Genomic DNA, 13,317 nt, shown 5'->3' with positions numbered 1-13,317 from the left:
TCATCTATATGAATTGAATAATAATGGCTCTGACTAACACTTTCTAGGAACTGCTCTTTTGCATCAGTGGCCATCTCCACAATACGGTGCATAACTGTGTCGTTAGAAAGTGGAATCACATCTAGCCATGATGCTGCTTTCTCTCCTAGCATCACCAGGACGTATACTTTGCAGCTGGAAGGAGTAGTTTCTCACCTGTGTTGTGCGGTTTACCAGCTTTAGCAGTGCACAAAGTCACACAGTAAGAAGCCTCAGTAGTCTTCATGTTAACAGTGCTATACACTTCAGAAACCTTTTTTTCTCCTGTTAATTCATGATGCTTCCTGTGAAAAAACTCAACGTGTTTGAAATAAGCACCATCATATTTTTAGCTTCTGATTTTTGCTGGAACCTCTGCTGCCTCCCTCACTGCAGTTTGTGTCGTAGGCTTTTCTCCCTTTGTCACAAAATGAACCATTTCTCATATAAGCTTTTTCTCACTGTAAGCGTGCTGTTGCTCATGGTTTTAGGTTTGTTTTTAAGTACTTGGGGGGGGAACAACACATCAGACATCTGATGTGTGACAGTTGCTAAGAGAGCCCTGCGCGGGACTAGTGTGAAGCCCTACAAAGCCCCGTGTGGCTGCGGATCCCGCTGTCACCCCATGGTAGCTCTGGCTCAAGCTGTCCCCTTTATCCCCTCCCCTGGGTGTACATGACCCTTCTGCACAACCTCCAGCTGCCTGGGGCTGACAGCCAGAGGTCTAAAAATAAAACCAAACCACACAGCTTGTGCCTCCCATTACACATTCCCATGCCTCCCATAGTTTGAGAACCGCGGCTCTAAACAGATGTGAATGAAAGCAACTGGCCGAGAAAAGCACGAGAAATGTCTCTTGGAATGATTGGCCAGCTTTTTGGCTCCTTCATACTGATCCTCAGCACTTGCAGAATTAAGCCCGTTTGGCTGAATGGTGCTGAATTGATCAGCACTCACTGCAAGCTTTGAAAGCCATTGGAAAGTTGTTCATTTATTAAATCGAGACACCTGTAAAATGCGTTAACTTTGGAAAAGTGTTCTGAGCCGGCAAGTCTTTCACCTCGTGACGTTCATTGCTCAGGATTGGTTGGCAGGGGAGTGCCACCTACTGGTAAGGACTTAGGCCTGTAATGTGCAGGGGGGTTGTTGGTAGGGGATCCCGGGCCCTCCCACTCCACTGGGCTTTGACCCCTGGCTCCCTGGGGTCTGTCAGTGCTCTGACAGCTGGGGATAATAAGACGTCATGGGAGCTGTATGATTCCGGCAAATGGGGAGACTGGCCGGAGAGCCAGAAGCTCCCCGATGCCCAGACTGTGGCCCCAGCCCCTGCTCCATCCCCCTTCCTCCATTTCCCTGCCACACACTGAGTCCCTCCTCTCCTCCACCTTCCTCCTCTGTAGCTCCTCGATGGCTCCCCCACCTGCTGTACCCCCAAGTACCTCCATTGCCCCTCTCCCGTGATCCCCACCGCCCACTGAGTCTTTCCATCTATGTGTGAGCAAGTGTCGAATTGATTGAAAGGGAACTTGCACGTTTACTGAGCAGCCCATCAGTGCCCCCTGGATCACATTTGAACCCTGCATTTCCACTTTTAGCTATTTCCATTGACTGGGATGAAAACCTGCCATTCCATTCACCTAACAGTGCATCAAACACAGGAACACAGGAATACACAGGGACACAGGAATGTCTGCCCCATTTTCCTTTAGCACTCTCGTTTTTGTCTGGCTGATATTCTCGTTGTCCGCGTGTGCTTGTAACAGCTGAACAGTCAAGGAAGGCTCCTTTTTCACAGGTCGTTTGTGAGCATACACTTCCTCTGTGCCAGGGGCAACAGGGACATGATGCAGCTCACAGAGCTTTTGAGCTCCAACTACAGCTCCCCAGCTCTACCTCAGAAGGTCTACTCTGCCTGGCCCAATGCTGCCTCTTCTGGCTGAGTGCTGCTTCTCTGGCTCCAGCCCTGCTTGGCCTTCTGGGCTGCTTCTCCCGTCCTTGTGTTTCTGGCTGCTGCTGCTCTGTCTCCAGCTCAGCTTGAGGTAGTTTCCCAGATTTCTACTAGATTAATAGCTCAAAATCACTTAAAAATTAACCTAAAAACGGCCTAATCTATTTTTTAAAACAATTGTTTTTCTTAACACAATGGTCTACATCAAGTAACACATGAAAGCTTTTGTTAGCGACCTAGTACAGATGTGATTAAAAAAAAAGATTCAAGGGCCAGCAGGAGTTTCTCCACATAAGCAACAAAGCTATGAGATGACAGTCAAAATCAAACCCCCAGTACTGGTACTTATATGTCAACAGAGAATGATGGCGTTAAAAATAGCCTCAAAGGAGCCCAAAATGTATGTCATGTAAGAACAACAATAACATTATTATATTATTTATTTCTAATTCCATTCAATGACTGTAGTCAATGTCTGTACTTTGATTTGAATTAGTTTGTTACTGTTAGTCTCTAAAAGGCAACATTTCCTCCTCCCGCTCTTTCTTGGAGGTAAAATACTTCTAAAACTGGCCATAGAGAGCAGCAGTGACCAGTGCAATCATAACTGTCTCTGGTGCAAAATGTTCGCAGAACGTTTTGTGTCATTGCATCGATGCCTAAAATGAAGCATGTTTCTAAATTCCCCTCTTGCATCTTGTTGCACAATTTTTTTTATCAAGTTCATCTGGGAAAAACAATATTTCAACTGCAGCGTTGCTAAAAGATAGTGACAGCAACAACAGAGCAAATAGGCCAAGTTCACTAAAGACTTCGTCCCCAGCGGCATCCATGTATTTGAGACCTTCAACCCAAACCTGCTCAAATCGGTTGTCCTCAGTATGAGGCCAGTGAACCACTGGCAACACTCCCCACTGCTGCTCCAGCTCTCCAAGGTCTCCAGAAAACAATGGCAAAAATGAGATATCAGCCAATCTAGGTCGGGCAGGGATAAGCACAGTAGAAGGACTTAGTACTGCAAGCAATTCAGTCACCTGGACGTTTGGTGGCCATCTCTGTTTCACAAACTCCAACCTGAAATCTGTTACGAATTACACCTTGTAGGACACGCACACAACTGCTGCGAATTACACCTGATAGGACACGCACAATAGTGCTGCGAATTATACCTGATAGGACACGCACACCAGTGCTGCGATTTATACCTGATAGGTCACGCACAGTTCGAATCTAGGCTGAGGCACAGAAACAAAGTCCACAACTGCAGAGTTCCCAAAAGACACTAAGTTTATTACGCTCGAGCGTGGTGCCCCCCTGCTAGCCAGGAGGGGACCCTGAATACAGATTATACAAAGGTTATATACCTTTTAGCAAAGCATGTTGCCCTCGTGCATCGGAAACCTTAGCCAATAAACAAACCCTTGTCTTATCTACCACCTATCCCTGCTTGGTGCATTCCTCGTGCAATACCAGTATGTTAATTACACAGCATGATCCTAAAGCCATGCATCAGTAACTTTTATTATCAGGATGGGAGGCCTCACATCAAGGCCAAGAGACAGGGAGTTAGAGACTGACAAAAACCAGATACTGGGAGTCAAGGCAGGCTGGAGACAAGGAGGAGGATTTTCACAGGGATTCAATATCTAAGGATTACTCCTCCTGGTGTATGATGTGCTGGCATTTAAACAACGGTGGGCCCCAAACCAAAATGGAGTCACGTGTGCTAACTTTTCCGTAACAAATCTCAACACAAACTTTTAACATCTTCGACAACGGGAATGGTTGCTGTGTATTTTGAAAGGTCCAAGCAGTAAGTAAGTTGACTTAAAGATGGTGTCATAGTTTAACACAGCAGTCCAGTTCTCAAAAACACATGGTTTCACAACTCTAACCAACAAGCTCAAGTGGAATGTCCTCAAATCCTGCAGGAGCTTTCCTGTATTTTCACTTTCCAACTGAAACCTTTGGTTTATCCTCCAGGCCTCCTGAAAGATTGGACGTAGACAAATCAGATGAATTTTCTTCATCATATCACTTTACATCTGCTAAAGAAGTTCACGATTGTAGCTGATTCATTTCTCTTTGGCTATCTGAAAGCATAGTTTCTGTCAAACTGATCAAGAACCCTGTTCACATAGGGTCCAATGGAAAGCCACCTTGTATCAGAAATCTGCAGCATTTTGTGGTAGCCTGGAAGTCACAGAAAGTCCGAGTGAAAGGGTGTGGGGGCTGACAGATGACGCTGAAAGAGATCAGGTGATGGTCAGAGAGAGGGAACTCATCACTCCATGACCAACCACTGCTCTCTCCATGGCTAAGACATTAGATGTGAGGAACTTCTCAGAATGTGAACTTCCACAATTCTGAGCTAAGCCAAAGTGGGGCAGAGTACCCTTGATTAATGAGGAGATAGCCTTTCCCCTCTTGTCATGCAGGATTAAAGTCAATGACTGCAGGTGATCACATTCTGCAGGTGTATTTGCCCACTTTGTCACAAAGCTCTTTCATTTTGACTCCATAAATGATAGGGTTGAGCGTGGCAGCAAGGAGGAAATAGAGGTTGGCCAAGATGATGTGAACGTGCGGAGAGATGCCCTGACCAAACCGGTGTGTCAGAGAGGAGAAGAGGGAGGGAGTATAAGAAACCAGTATCACACCAATATGGGCTGTGCAGGTGTTGAGGGCTTTCTGGTGGGCTTTTTTGGAGGACATTCTGAGGACAGCCCTGATGATGAGACTGTAGGACAAAGCAATGAGTATCAGGTCTAACCAGGTGACTACAAATGCCATCACCAACCCATACATCCTGTTGACTGTAATGTTGCCACACGACATCTTCACCACAGCCATGTGCTCGCAGTACGTATGGGGGATAATGCGGTTGGCACAGAATGGCTGCCTGCTCAGGAGCAGGGGTGCAGGAAGAACGAAGAGAAGAGCTCTTATCAAACCCATGAGCCCTAGCTTAGCTATTCGTGCGTTGGTGAGGATGGTGGCATATCTCAGGGGGTTAAAATCTGGGTGAGGCAGCCACTCACAGTAATGCCTTTGAAATTAAACCAAAACATACACAGTGCCTTCAGAACGATGGAGGTAGGCATGCTGATGTCTGTAAGCGGCAGCATGCAGAGCAGCAGGTACATTGGCTTGTGCAGGGTCTGCTCTTCCCGTACAACAAACAAAAGTGTGAAATTTCCTAACAGGCTGATTATGTAGAACATAGAGAAAGGGATGGAAATCAGGAAGTGGGCAGCTTCCAGGCCAGGGATGCCCATTAGGATGAATGTTTATGGGTCAATAGGGGTGATGTTGAAAGATGCCATGAGGTAGCTGAAACATCGATCGGGCTCAGAATTGCTCAAGGTGCCTGTGAGAGGAGGGAAGCACAGTGTAACAAATAGTACGGTAAATACTAGAAAGGGGGGTGAACAGTGAGTTGGCACCATGGATAGATGGCACCAGATTATTATGGTCATAGTCAAGTCCAGAGAATCTTCAGAGGGAGCTAACCAAGTCAGGTGAATGGGCAACGTGATGGCAGATTAACTTCAATGTCAAAAATTGCAATGAGTATGCCATTGGAGGGAAAAGCTTGAACTCCTCAAATGCCTTACTATGTCCTAATTTAACAGTATGACCTCAGGACAGGACATAGAATCATAGAATCATAGAATATCAGGGTTGGAAGGGACCTCAGGAGGTCATCTAGTCCAACCCCCTGCTCAAAAGCAGGACCCATACCCAATTAAATCATCCCAGCCAGGGCTTTGTCAAGCCTGACCTTAAAAACTTCTAAGGAAGGAGATTCCACCACCTCCCTAGGTAACGCATTCCAGTGTTTCACCAACCTCCATAGTTCACAGCTCTGTGAAACCCTGCTCACAGTGCAAGCATGGAGAGAAACTAAGCAAAACATTGGTATCCAGGAGGAGGGGGATGGGGAATCATATAGAAAATACAATGCCATGAGATCAACCTATTAATATTTCACCCTCCTCTGTGTAGTACTGGGCACCCTTCTCACACAGGATATTGCAGAACGAGAGGGGTTCAGGCACAGGCAATGAGAATTATCAAGGGCCCATGGAAACATCCGGTATCAAGCGGAGTGGCCCAGGGGTCGGTCCTGGGGCTGGTTTTGTTCAACATCTTCATTAATGATCTGGATGATGGGATGAATTCCACCCTCAGGAAGTTCACGGATGACTCTAAGATGAGGGGATAGGTAAATATGCTGGAGGGTAGGGATAGGGTCCAGAGTGACTGAGACCAATTGTAGGATTGGGCTAAAAGAAATCTGATCATGTTCAACAAGGACAAGTGCAGAGTCCTGCATTTAGGAAGTACTGGTATGATAATAGTTACTGATGAGAATTGCTGATCTCTGATCCCTTAGCAACAGCATCGTGGCTGGTGTCTCCCCTCAGGCATCTTTCTATAGATCTGTCTGTCTACTATCTACCCATCCCGATTACGAATTTACAGGGTATCAGACCCTATGGAGTTTTAAGTGTTATCCCTAGTTTTCCTACTTATCAACTATAGGTTTTAAATATACACAAATGCACAGAGCAGCCAATTTCTCTCTAACTCAGCACAGAGCCCCAGAGATGTCATTTCCCTTTGGGAAGGTCCCTTAATTACTGTTTATGCCTCAAGCTGGATAAGGAACACAGAAGCCCAGACAGGCTTGTCTTCGGCCTGTTTACATTCAGATGCACGCTTATCTGCTAGAGGCTGAGCGACTCCCCCCCCCCGAGGATTGCACTGAGCTATATTATAAATGGAGCACGTCCCTGTGTCAGCTCTCGACGTGGGATGATGCTGCAGATGCTGGGGTGAGAGAGGTGTGGGACCCACCTACCTGAGGGGGATTCCCAGGAAAGAGGCTTCCATCTCACAATTCACAGGTACCCATCTCCTGCTGAGGAGCTCACCTGCTCGACGAACCCAGTGCAACGTGCATGTGATGGGATAGAGAATAGTTGTGTGGTCTTTTCCACTCAGCACAGCCATTAAACATCCAAGGGCCCTTACCAGAGGGGATGAGTTTGCTTCCGTATCATACGCAAAAATGTCCCTCTTTGCTGTGCCCTCCCGGGCTGACGGCCTCCAGCCCCAAGGTTGCTGCATTTCAGTGTCACAGTGGATCCTTCAGGATGTACAATACAAGGCCAAATTGTGAAGCCCTGGCCCGTAGTTTACCCAGGCCCCACAGGGTGAGAAGGAACCACAAGGGTTAGCTAATCTAACTCCCTGCCAGGGTGCAGCATTTGTTGTGTCTAAGCCATCCAGGACTGATGACTGTCCAGCCTCCTTTAGAAAACTTGCAGTAAAGGAGCCTCCATGATTTTCCAAGCCGTCTGTTCCCTTGTCCTCCTATTCCTACAGTTAGGCAGTTTATCCTGAGATTTAATCTAAATCTGCTCTGCTGCAGTTAGAACTCATTGCCTCTGTCCTGCCCTCTGTGGGAAAAGTGAACAACTTTCCTCCATCTTTTTTATGGAAGCCTTTCAAGTATCAGAGGACAGCTGCCATGTCCTCCTCAGTCTCCTCTTTTCCAAACGAAACATCTCCAGTTATTTCAGCCTTTGCTCACATGGCTTGAATACCATCCCTTTCATCATTTTTGTCGCTTGCCTCTGGTCATATCCAGTTTCTCTACATCCTTCCTATGCACTGGTGGCCAGAATTAGACACAGTACTCCAGCGGCGGCCTGACCTGCACCCAGTACAGCGGCACTGTCACCTCCTGTGACTTGCAGGCTCTGCCTCCGCTAATGCTTTATTCGAGCCTGATTTAATGGTGTCCAGATTGCAAATGAATTCCAATTCAGCACTATCTCATTGGAGTCTGTTTCTGAAGTTTTTTTGTTGTAATATTGTGACTTTTAGGTCTGTAATCAAGAGACCAGGGAGATTGAAGAGTTCTCTGACTGGTTTTTGAATGTTATAATTCTTGATGTCTGATTTGTGTCCATTTATTCTTTTACACAGAGACTGTCCAGTTTGGCCAATATAGATGGCAGAGGGGCATGGCTGGCACATGATGAATTGGAATTAATTTGGAAACTGGACACCATTAACTTAGGCTTGAATAAAGACTGGGAGTGGATGGGTCATTACACAAAGTAAAACTATTTCCCCATGCTTATTTCGCCCCCACCCCCCGCCTACTGTTACTCTCAACTTCTTGTCAACTGTTGGAAATGGGCCATCCTGATTATCACTACGAAAGGTTTTTTTCTCCTGCAGATAATAGCTCACCTCAATTGATCACTCTCATTATAGTGTGTATGGCAACACCCATTTTTTCATGTTCTCTGTGTGTGTGTGTTTCTATATCTATATCTATCTATCTTCCTGCTATATTTTCCACTGCATGCATCCGATGAAGTGAGTTTTAGCCCGTGAAAGCTTATGCCCAGATAAATTTCTTAGTCTCTAAGGTGTCACAAGTACTCCCTGTTCTTTTTGCTGATTCAGACTAACACGGCTGCCACTCTGAAACCTGTCCAGAGCAGGGTATTCTAGATCCCATTCCTTAGGCATCTGAACATTGTCTTTGTTTTTTGCCACTACTGTGAATGAGCCAGTGTTTCCGTTAAGCTGCTATCAATGACGCTCAGGTCTTTCCCCTGAGTTGTTTTCTAGTTGGGATGTTTCCCTCTGGTACATGTTTTGTCAAATCTTTGTGTTTTTTCTTCCACTCTTAGATTTTGAGCAACCCAGGGAATGGGGAACTCCCTACAGCATGGACTCTCTAGCCTGATTTTCATTGAATTAAGGAACAATGATGGATAACCAGTATGCACAGTCGTGTTTCCTGCTGGTGCCTATTAAGGTTTCCAAGAACACAACATGTAGGAATTATTGATGCATAGAGCACCATAAAATATGGAATAGGTATTAGAAGGGTCAGTTTTTCATAATTGATTTCTCTGAATAATGAACTTGTTATTGTTCAGTGTGTGAACAGAGGACAATCTGCTTCACTCATAACAAGAGTCTCTGGTAGTGCATTTAGTGTCTCATATTAGCATTGTATTTCCATCCAGGCATTTGCACTGTGACCATCACCCTAGACCCTAAGCACATACAGGAAGTCAGAGGAACGTACAGTACATGCAGGAGACACCGTTCTGCCTCAGAGTTGGACACGATCTCCCTTGCTCCATGTCAGATTCCAACACAACCGATTTCACCAGCCCCTCCACCTTCATTCTGCTGGGTATTCCTGGCCTGGAAACAGCCCATTTCTGGATCTCCATCCCCTTCTGTGCGATCTATGCCATAGCCATCTTGGGGAACTTCACAATCCTGTTCATTGTGAAGAGGGAGCCGAGGCTCCATGGGCCCATGTACTATTTCCTCTGCATGCTGGCTGTCAGTGACCTGGTTGTGTCTACGTCCATCCTGCCCAAAATGCTGGCTATCTTCTGGTTCAATTCTAGGGAGATCAATTTCAGTGCCTGCCTCACTCAGATGTACTTCATTCACTGCTTCTCAGCGATGGAGTCTGGGATCTTCGTGGCCATGGCCTTGGATCGTTATGTGGCCATCTGCAATCCCCTGAGACATTCCACCATCCTGACAAACCCCATGGTGGTCAAGATCGGCCTGGTCGTGCTGCTACGCGGTGGCATGCTCGCACTACCTTATCCCTTCCTAGCAAGAAGGTGGCCATATTGTACAACCAACTTTATCCCCCAATCGTATTGCGAGCACATAGCCGTGGTGAAGCTGGCCTGTGCCGACATCCGAATCAGTATTTACTACGGCCTCTTTGTGGCATTCTGTTTGATTGGACTGGATGTGTCTTTTATCGCCATGTCCTACACCCAGATCCTCAGGGCCATCTTCAGCCTCCCCACAAAGGAGGCCCGGCTCAAGACATTTGAGACCTGCAGCTCCCACCTCTGTGTCATCTTAGCATTTTACCTCCCAGGTCTCTTCTCCGTTCTCACACACCGATTTGGCCACAATGTGCCCCTGCATTTTCACGTTCTTATGGCCAACATGTACCTCTTGCTGCCCCCCATGCTAAACCCCATTATCTACGGGGTGAGGACCAAAGAGATCCAGGGCAGGCTGCTCCAGCTCTTTATTCATAAAGGGACCTAAAAGTTTTCTCCTTGTGCTCTGGTTCTCAGTCTGAGCTCCCTTTACAGCTGGCTGGTGATGTGGTGCTGGGCCCTCTTCCTGAGCTGCAAGGGAGACATTTCAGACTTTCTTAGGGTGGATCAACTGTGATCATGATTTCAGGGGCTTCTTGGGTTCTTGAAATCTCTTGGGTTTTGGCAGATAACTTAGCAATGAGCTTACGGGAGCTCTGCGTCTAATTCCTATAGAAAAGAAAGAAAGAGAAATAAGTATCAGACCCACTCAGCTCTAATACTAACAAGTTCTGACATCTTGTGGCAAGTCACTTAAAGGACACTGGTTAGGTTTAAAATTTTAATGCATATTCTTACTTTGTTACTAACTCTACAGAGAGAGAGTCCCCACCAGGAGTCCTGGGTTCTATCTCTGTTCTAGGAGGAGAGTGGGGTCTAGTAGGTTATGGCAGGTGACATATACATCTGGGGTCTGTATAAGAACATCAGAATGGCCATACTGGGTCAGACCAATGGTCCATCTAGTCCTGTATCCTGTCTTCCAACAATGGTCAGTGCCAAGTGTTTCAGAGGGAATGAACAGAACAGGGAATCATCAAGTGATTCATGCCCTGTCACCCACTCCCAGCTTCTGGCAAAGAGCGGCTAGGGACACCATCTCTCCCCATCCTGGCTATTAGCTATTGGTGGACGTATCCTCCATGAACTGATCTGGTTCTTATTGGGCCCATGTTATAGTTTTAGCCTTCACAACATCCCATGGCAAAAAGTTCCACAAGTTGACCGTGAAGAAATACTTCCTTTGTTTTAAATCTGCTTCCTATTAATTTCATTGTGTGACCCCTAGATATGTATTTTGTGAAGGAGTAAATAACATTTCCTTATTCCATTTTTCAACACCAGTCATGATTTTTTAGACCTATACATATCGCCCCTTAGTCATCTGTTTTCAAAGCTGAAAAGCCCCAGTCTTATGTTGCCCATCTCTGTACCTTTTCAAACTCCACTAAATCTTTTTTGAGATAGGGTGTCCAAAACTGCAGGCAGTATTCGATACGTCGGCATTCCGTGGTTTTATATAGAGGCAATATTATATTTTCTGTCTTATTATCTATCGTGTTTCCCAATATTCTGTTACCTTTTTTGACTGCTGTTGCACATGGAGTGGATGTTTTTGGAGAACTGTCCACGATGACTCCAAGATCTCTTTCTTGATGGGTAATACTAATTTTGACTCTAAAATTTTGTATGAATAGTTGGGATTATATATTGCTATGTACATTACTTTGTATTTATCAACACTGAATTTCATTTGCCATTGTGTTGTCCAGTCACCCAGTTTTGTGAGATTGAACAATTCTCAATCTGCTTTGGACTTAACTATCTTGAATAATTTTGTATCATCTGCAAATTTTTCCACCTTACTGTTTACTCCTTTTTCCAGATCAATTATGACTATGTTGAATAGAACTGGTCCCAGTATAGACCCCTGGGGAACACCAACCTTTTCCTGTCTCCATTCTTTCCATTTATTCAACCCTTTGTTTCCTATCTTTTAACTGGATGCAGTCGGTTTCTCCAGTGCCATGTGCAGAGGTAAAGTACTTCCCCTGCTCCAAATCACCACTCTACCATTTATGCATCAAAGGATCCAAGGATGCCCTGGTCTGTGGATTGGGCCTGCATTCCCTGTTCTAAGTGGAAAACACTGAATTTGACTGTATTAAAACATTTTGTTTGCATGGGGCCAGCTCAACAAATGCTCCAGATCAAATGCCCTGGCCTCCTCATTGTAACCACTCTGCCAATCTTTGGGTCGTCGCACATTTTATCTCCAGTGATTTTCTATTTTCTTCCAGATCATTGATTAAAATATTGAATAGCATCTGGCCCAGAGCTGATCCCTGCAGAACCCCACTAGAAACTGCCCCATTCACTGACAATCTGACAATGTCCCATTTACATTCCTTTCTGAGCTCTGTCAGTTAGCCAGTTTTTAGTCCATTTTACATGTGGTCTACTATAATGATGATACCTATTAATTACATACAGTAATGGCAAAGTTTTTGGTTGAGGCTTGTAGCAGTGATAGAATAAACTGCAGGCTCAAATCAAGTCTCTGGAGTACATCCACCCCTGGGATGGGTCATTCAGTCCTTTGTTCAGAGCTTCAGTGTAGCAAGATAAGAAGCAGGAATGAAGACAAGATAGAGGAGATGCAGCTGCTTTTTATAATCTCTTGCTTCCTTTGTTCCAAAAACAAGCTACCCAGCATATGGCATGGAAAAACCTTAGAGTTCTGTCCATAGGCATGTCCCTGCATGCCTTGCTGAGTCACAAGGTGTATCTGCCTTCTCTCAATGGGTCAACTGTATCGCTGATGGTCCTTAATGGGCCATCAAGTGGGCTATGCAGTACTGATGCCAAATTGTCTTGGGTGTCACCCAGAAGCATAGCGCAGGTTTGAACTAGAAATAGTACAGAGCCAGTACTGATAACTTTAAATACAAAAATGATACATGCATACAGATAGCATAATCATAACTAGTAAAGCATAACCTTGTCTTAGACACCTTACGTGACCTCCTTTGTACAAGATTTGGTGTCATTATAGGACATTGGTTGCAACAATGATCTATATGGTCACAGTTCATATGAATAACATCACATCTACTGATTTTGTATAGTGTTCATTTTTTCACCTCAGTGTTTCCCCCTGCTAAATGCCTCAGAGAAACCAAAGTCTATTGCATTTTCGCAGTTCCCTTGGTCAACCAAACTCATGTTTGGAGACCAAAGCCCTGAGGTAAGTGGGGACGTGGGATACCGGGAGGAAGCACGAGCAGGAGAGGGCGAGTGGGGAGGGCTCCTGCCTATACTAAGAAAGCAGGGCAAACAGCAAGTTATCTGAAGTGCCTATACACAAATGCAAGAAGCCTGGGAAACAAGCAGGGAGAACTGGAAGTCCTGGCACAGTCAAGGAATTATGATGTGATTGGAATAACAGAGTCTTGGTGGGATAACTCACAGGACTGGAGTACTGTCATGGATGGAAATAAACTGTTCAGGAAGGACAGGCAGGGCAGAAAAGGTGAGGGAGTTGCATTGTATGTAAGAGAGAAGTGTGACTACTCAGAGCTCCGGTATGAAACTGCAGAAAAACCTGAGAGTCTCTGGATTAAGTTTAGAAGTGTGAGCAACAAGGGTATTGTCATGGTGGGAGTCTGCTAC

At 45.5% G+C, this 13,317-nt stretch overlaps 1 protein-coding gene and 1 pseudogene across 1 annotated transcript; one reads left to right on the top strand and one right to left on the bottom strand.

Moving 5' to 3' along the window:
- Positions 1-4,429: 4,429 nt before the first annotated feature.
- LOC144278453 (olfactory receptor 52N4-like) lies at positions 4,430-5,292 on the bottom strand (annotated as a pseudogene).
- A 3,802-nt stretch (positions 5,293-9,094) lies between these two features.
- On the top strand, positions 9,095-10,093 carry LOC144278445 (olfactory receptor 52R1-like). Its single transcript, XM_077839749.1, has one exon. It carries the CDS (start codon positions 9,095-9,097, stop codon positions 10,091-10,093), a length of 999 nt encoding a protein of 332 aa, XP_077695875.1.
- The last annotated feature ends 3,224 nt before the right edge of the window (positions 10,094-13,317 follow it).

This window comes from Eretmochelys imbricata, chromosome 1 (assembly GCF_965152235.1).
Source record: "Eretmochelys imbricata isolate rEreImb1 chromosome 1, rEreImb1.hap1, whole genome shotgun sequence".
In the NCBI taxonomy this organism is placed as follows: Eukaryota; Metazoa; Chordata; order Testudines; family Cheloniidae; genus Eretmochelys; species Eretmochelys imbricata.
This window is presented reverse-complemented; position numbering and strand designations above follow the sequence as displayed.

Excerpts from the sequence above, each read along its gene's own strand:
- LOC144278445 (XM_077839749.1), top strand. The coding sequence starts at position 9,095 with ATGCAGGAGACACCGTTCTGCCTCAGAGTTGGACACGATCTCCCTTGC.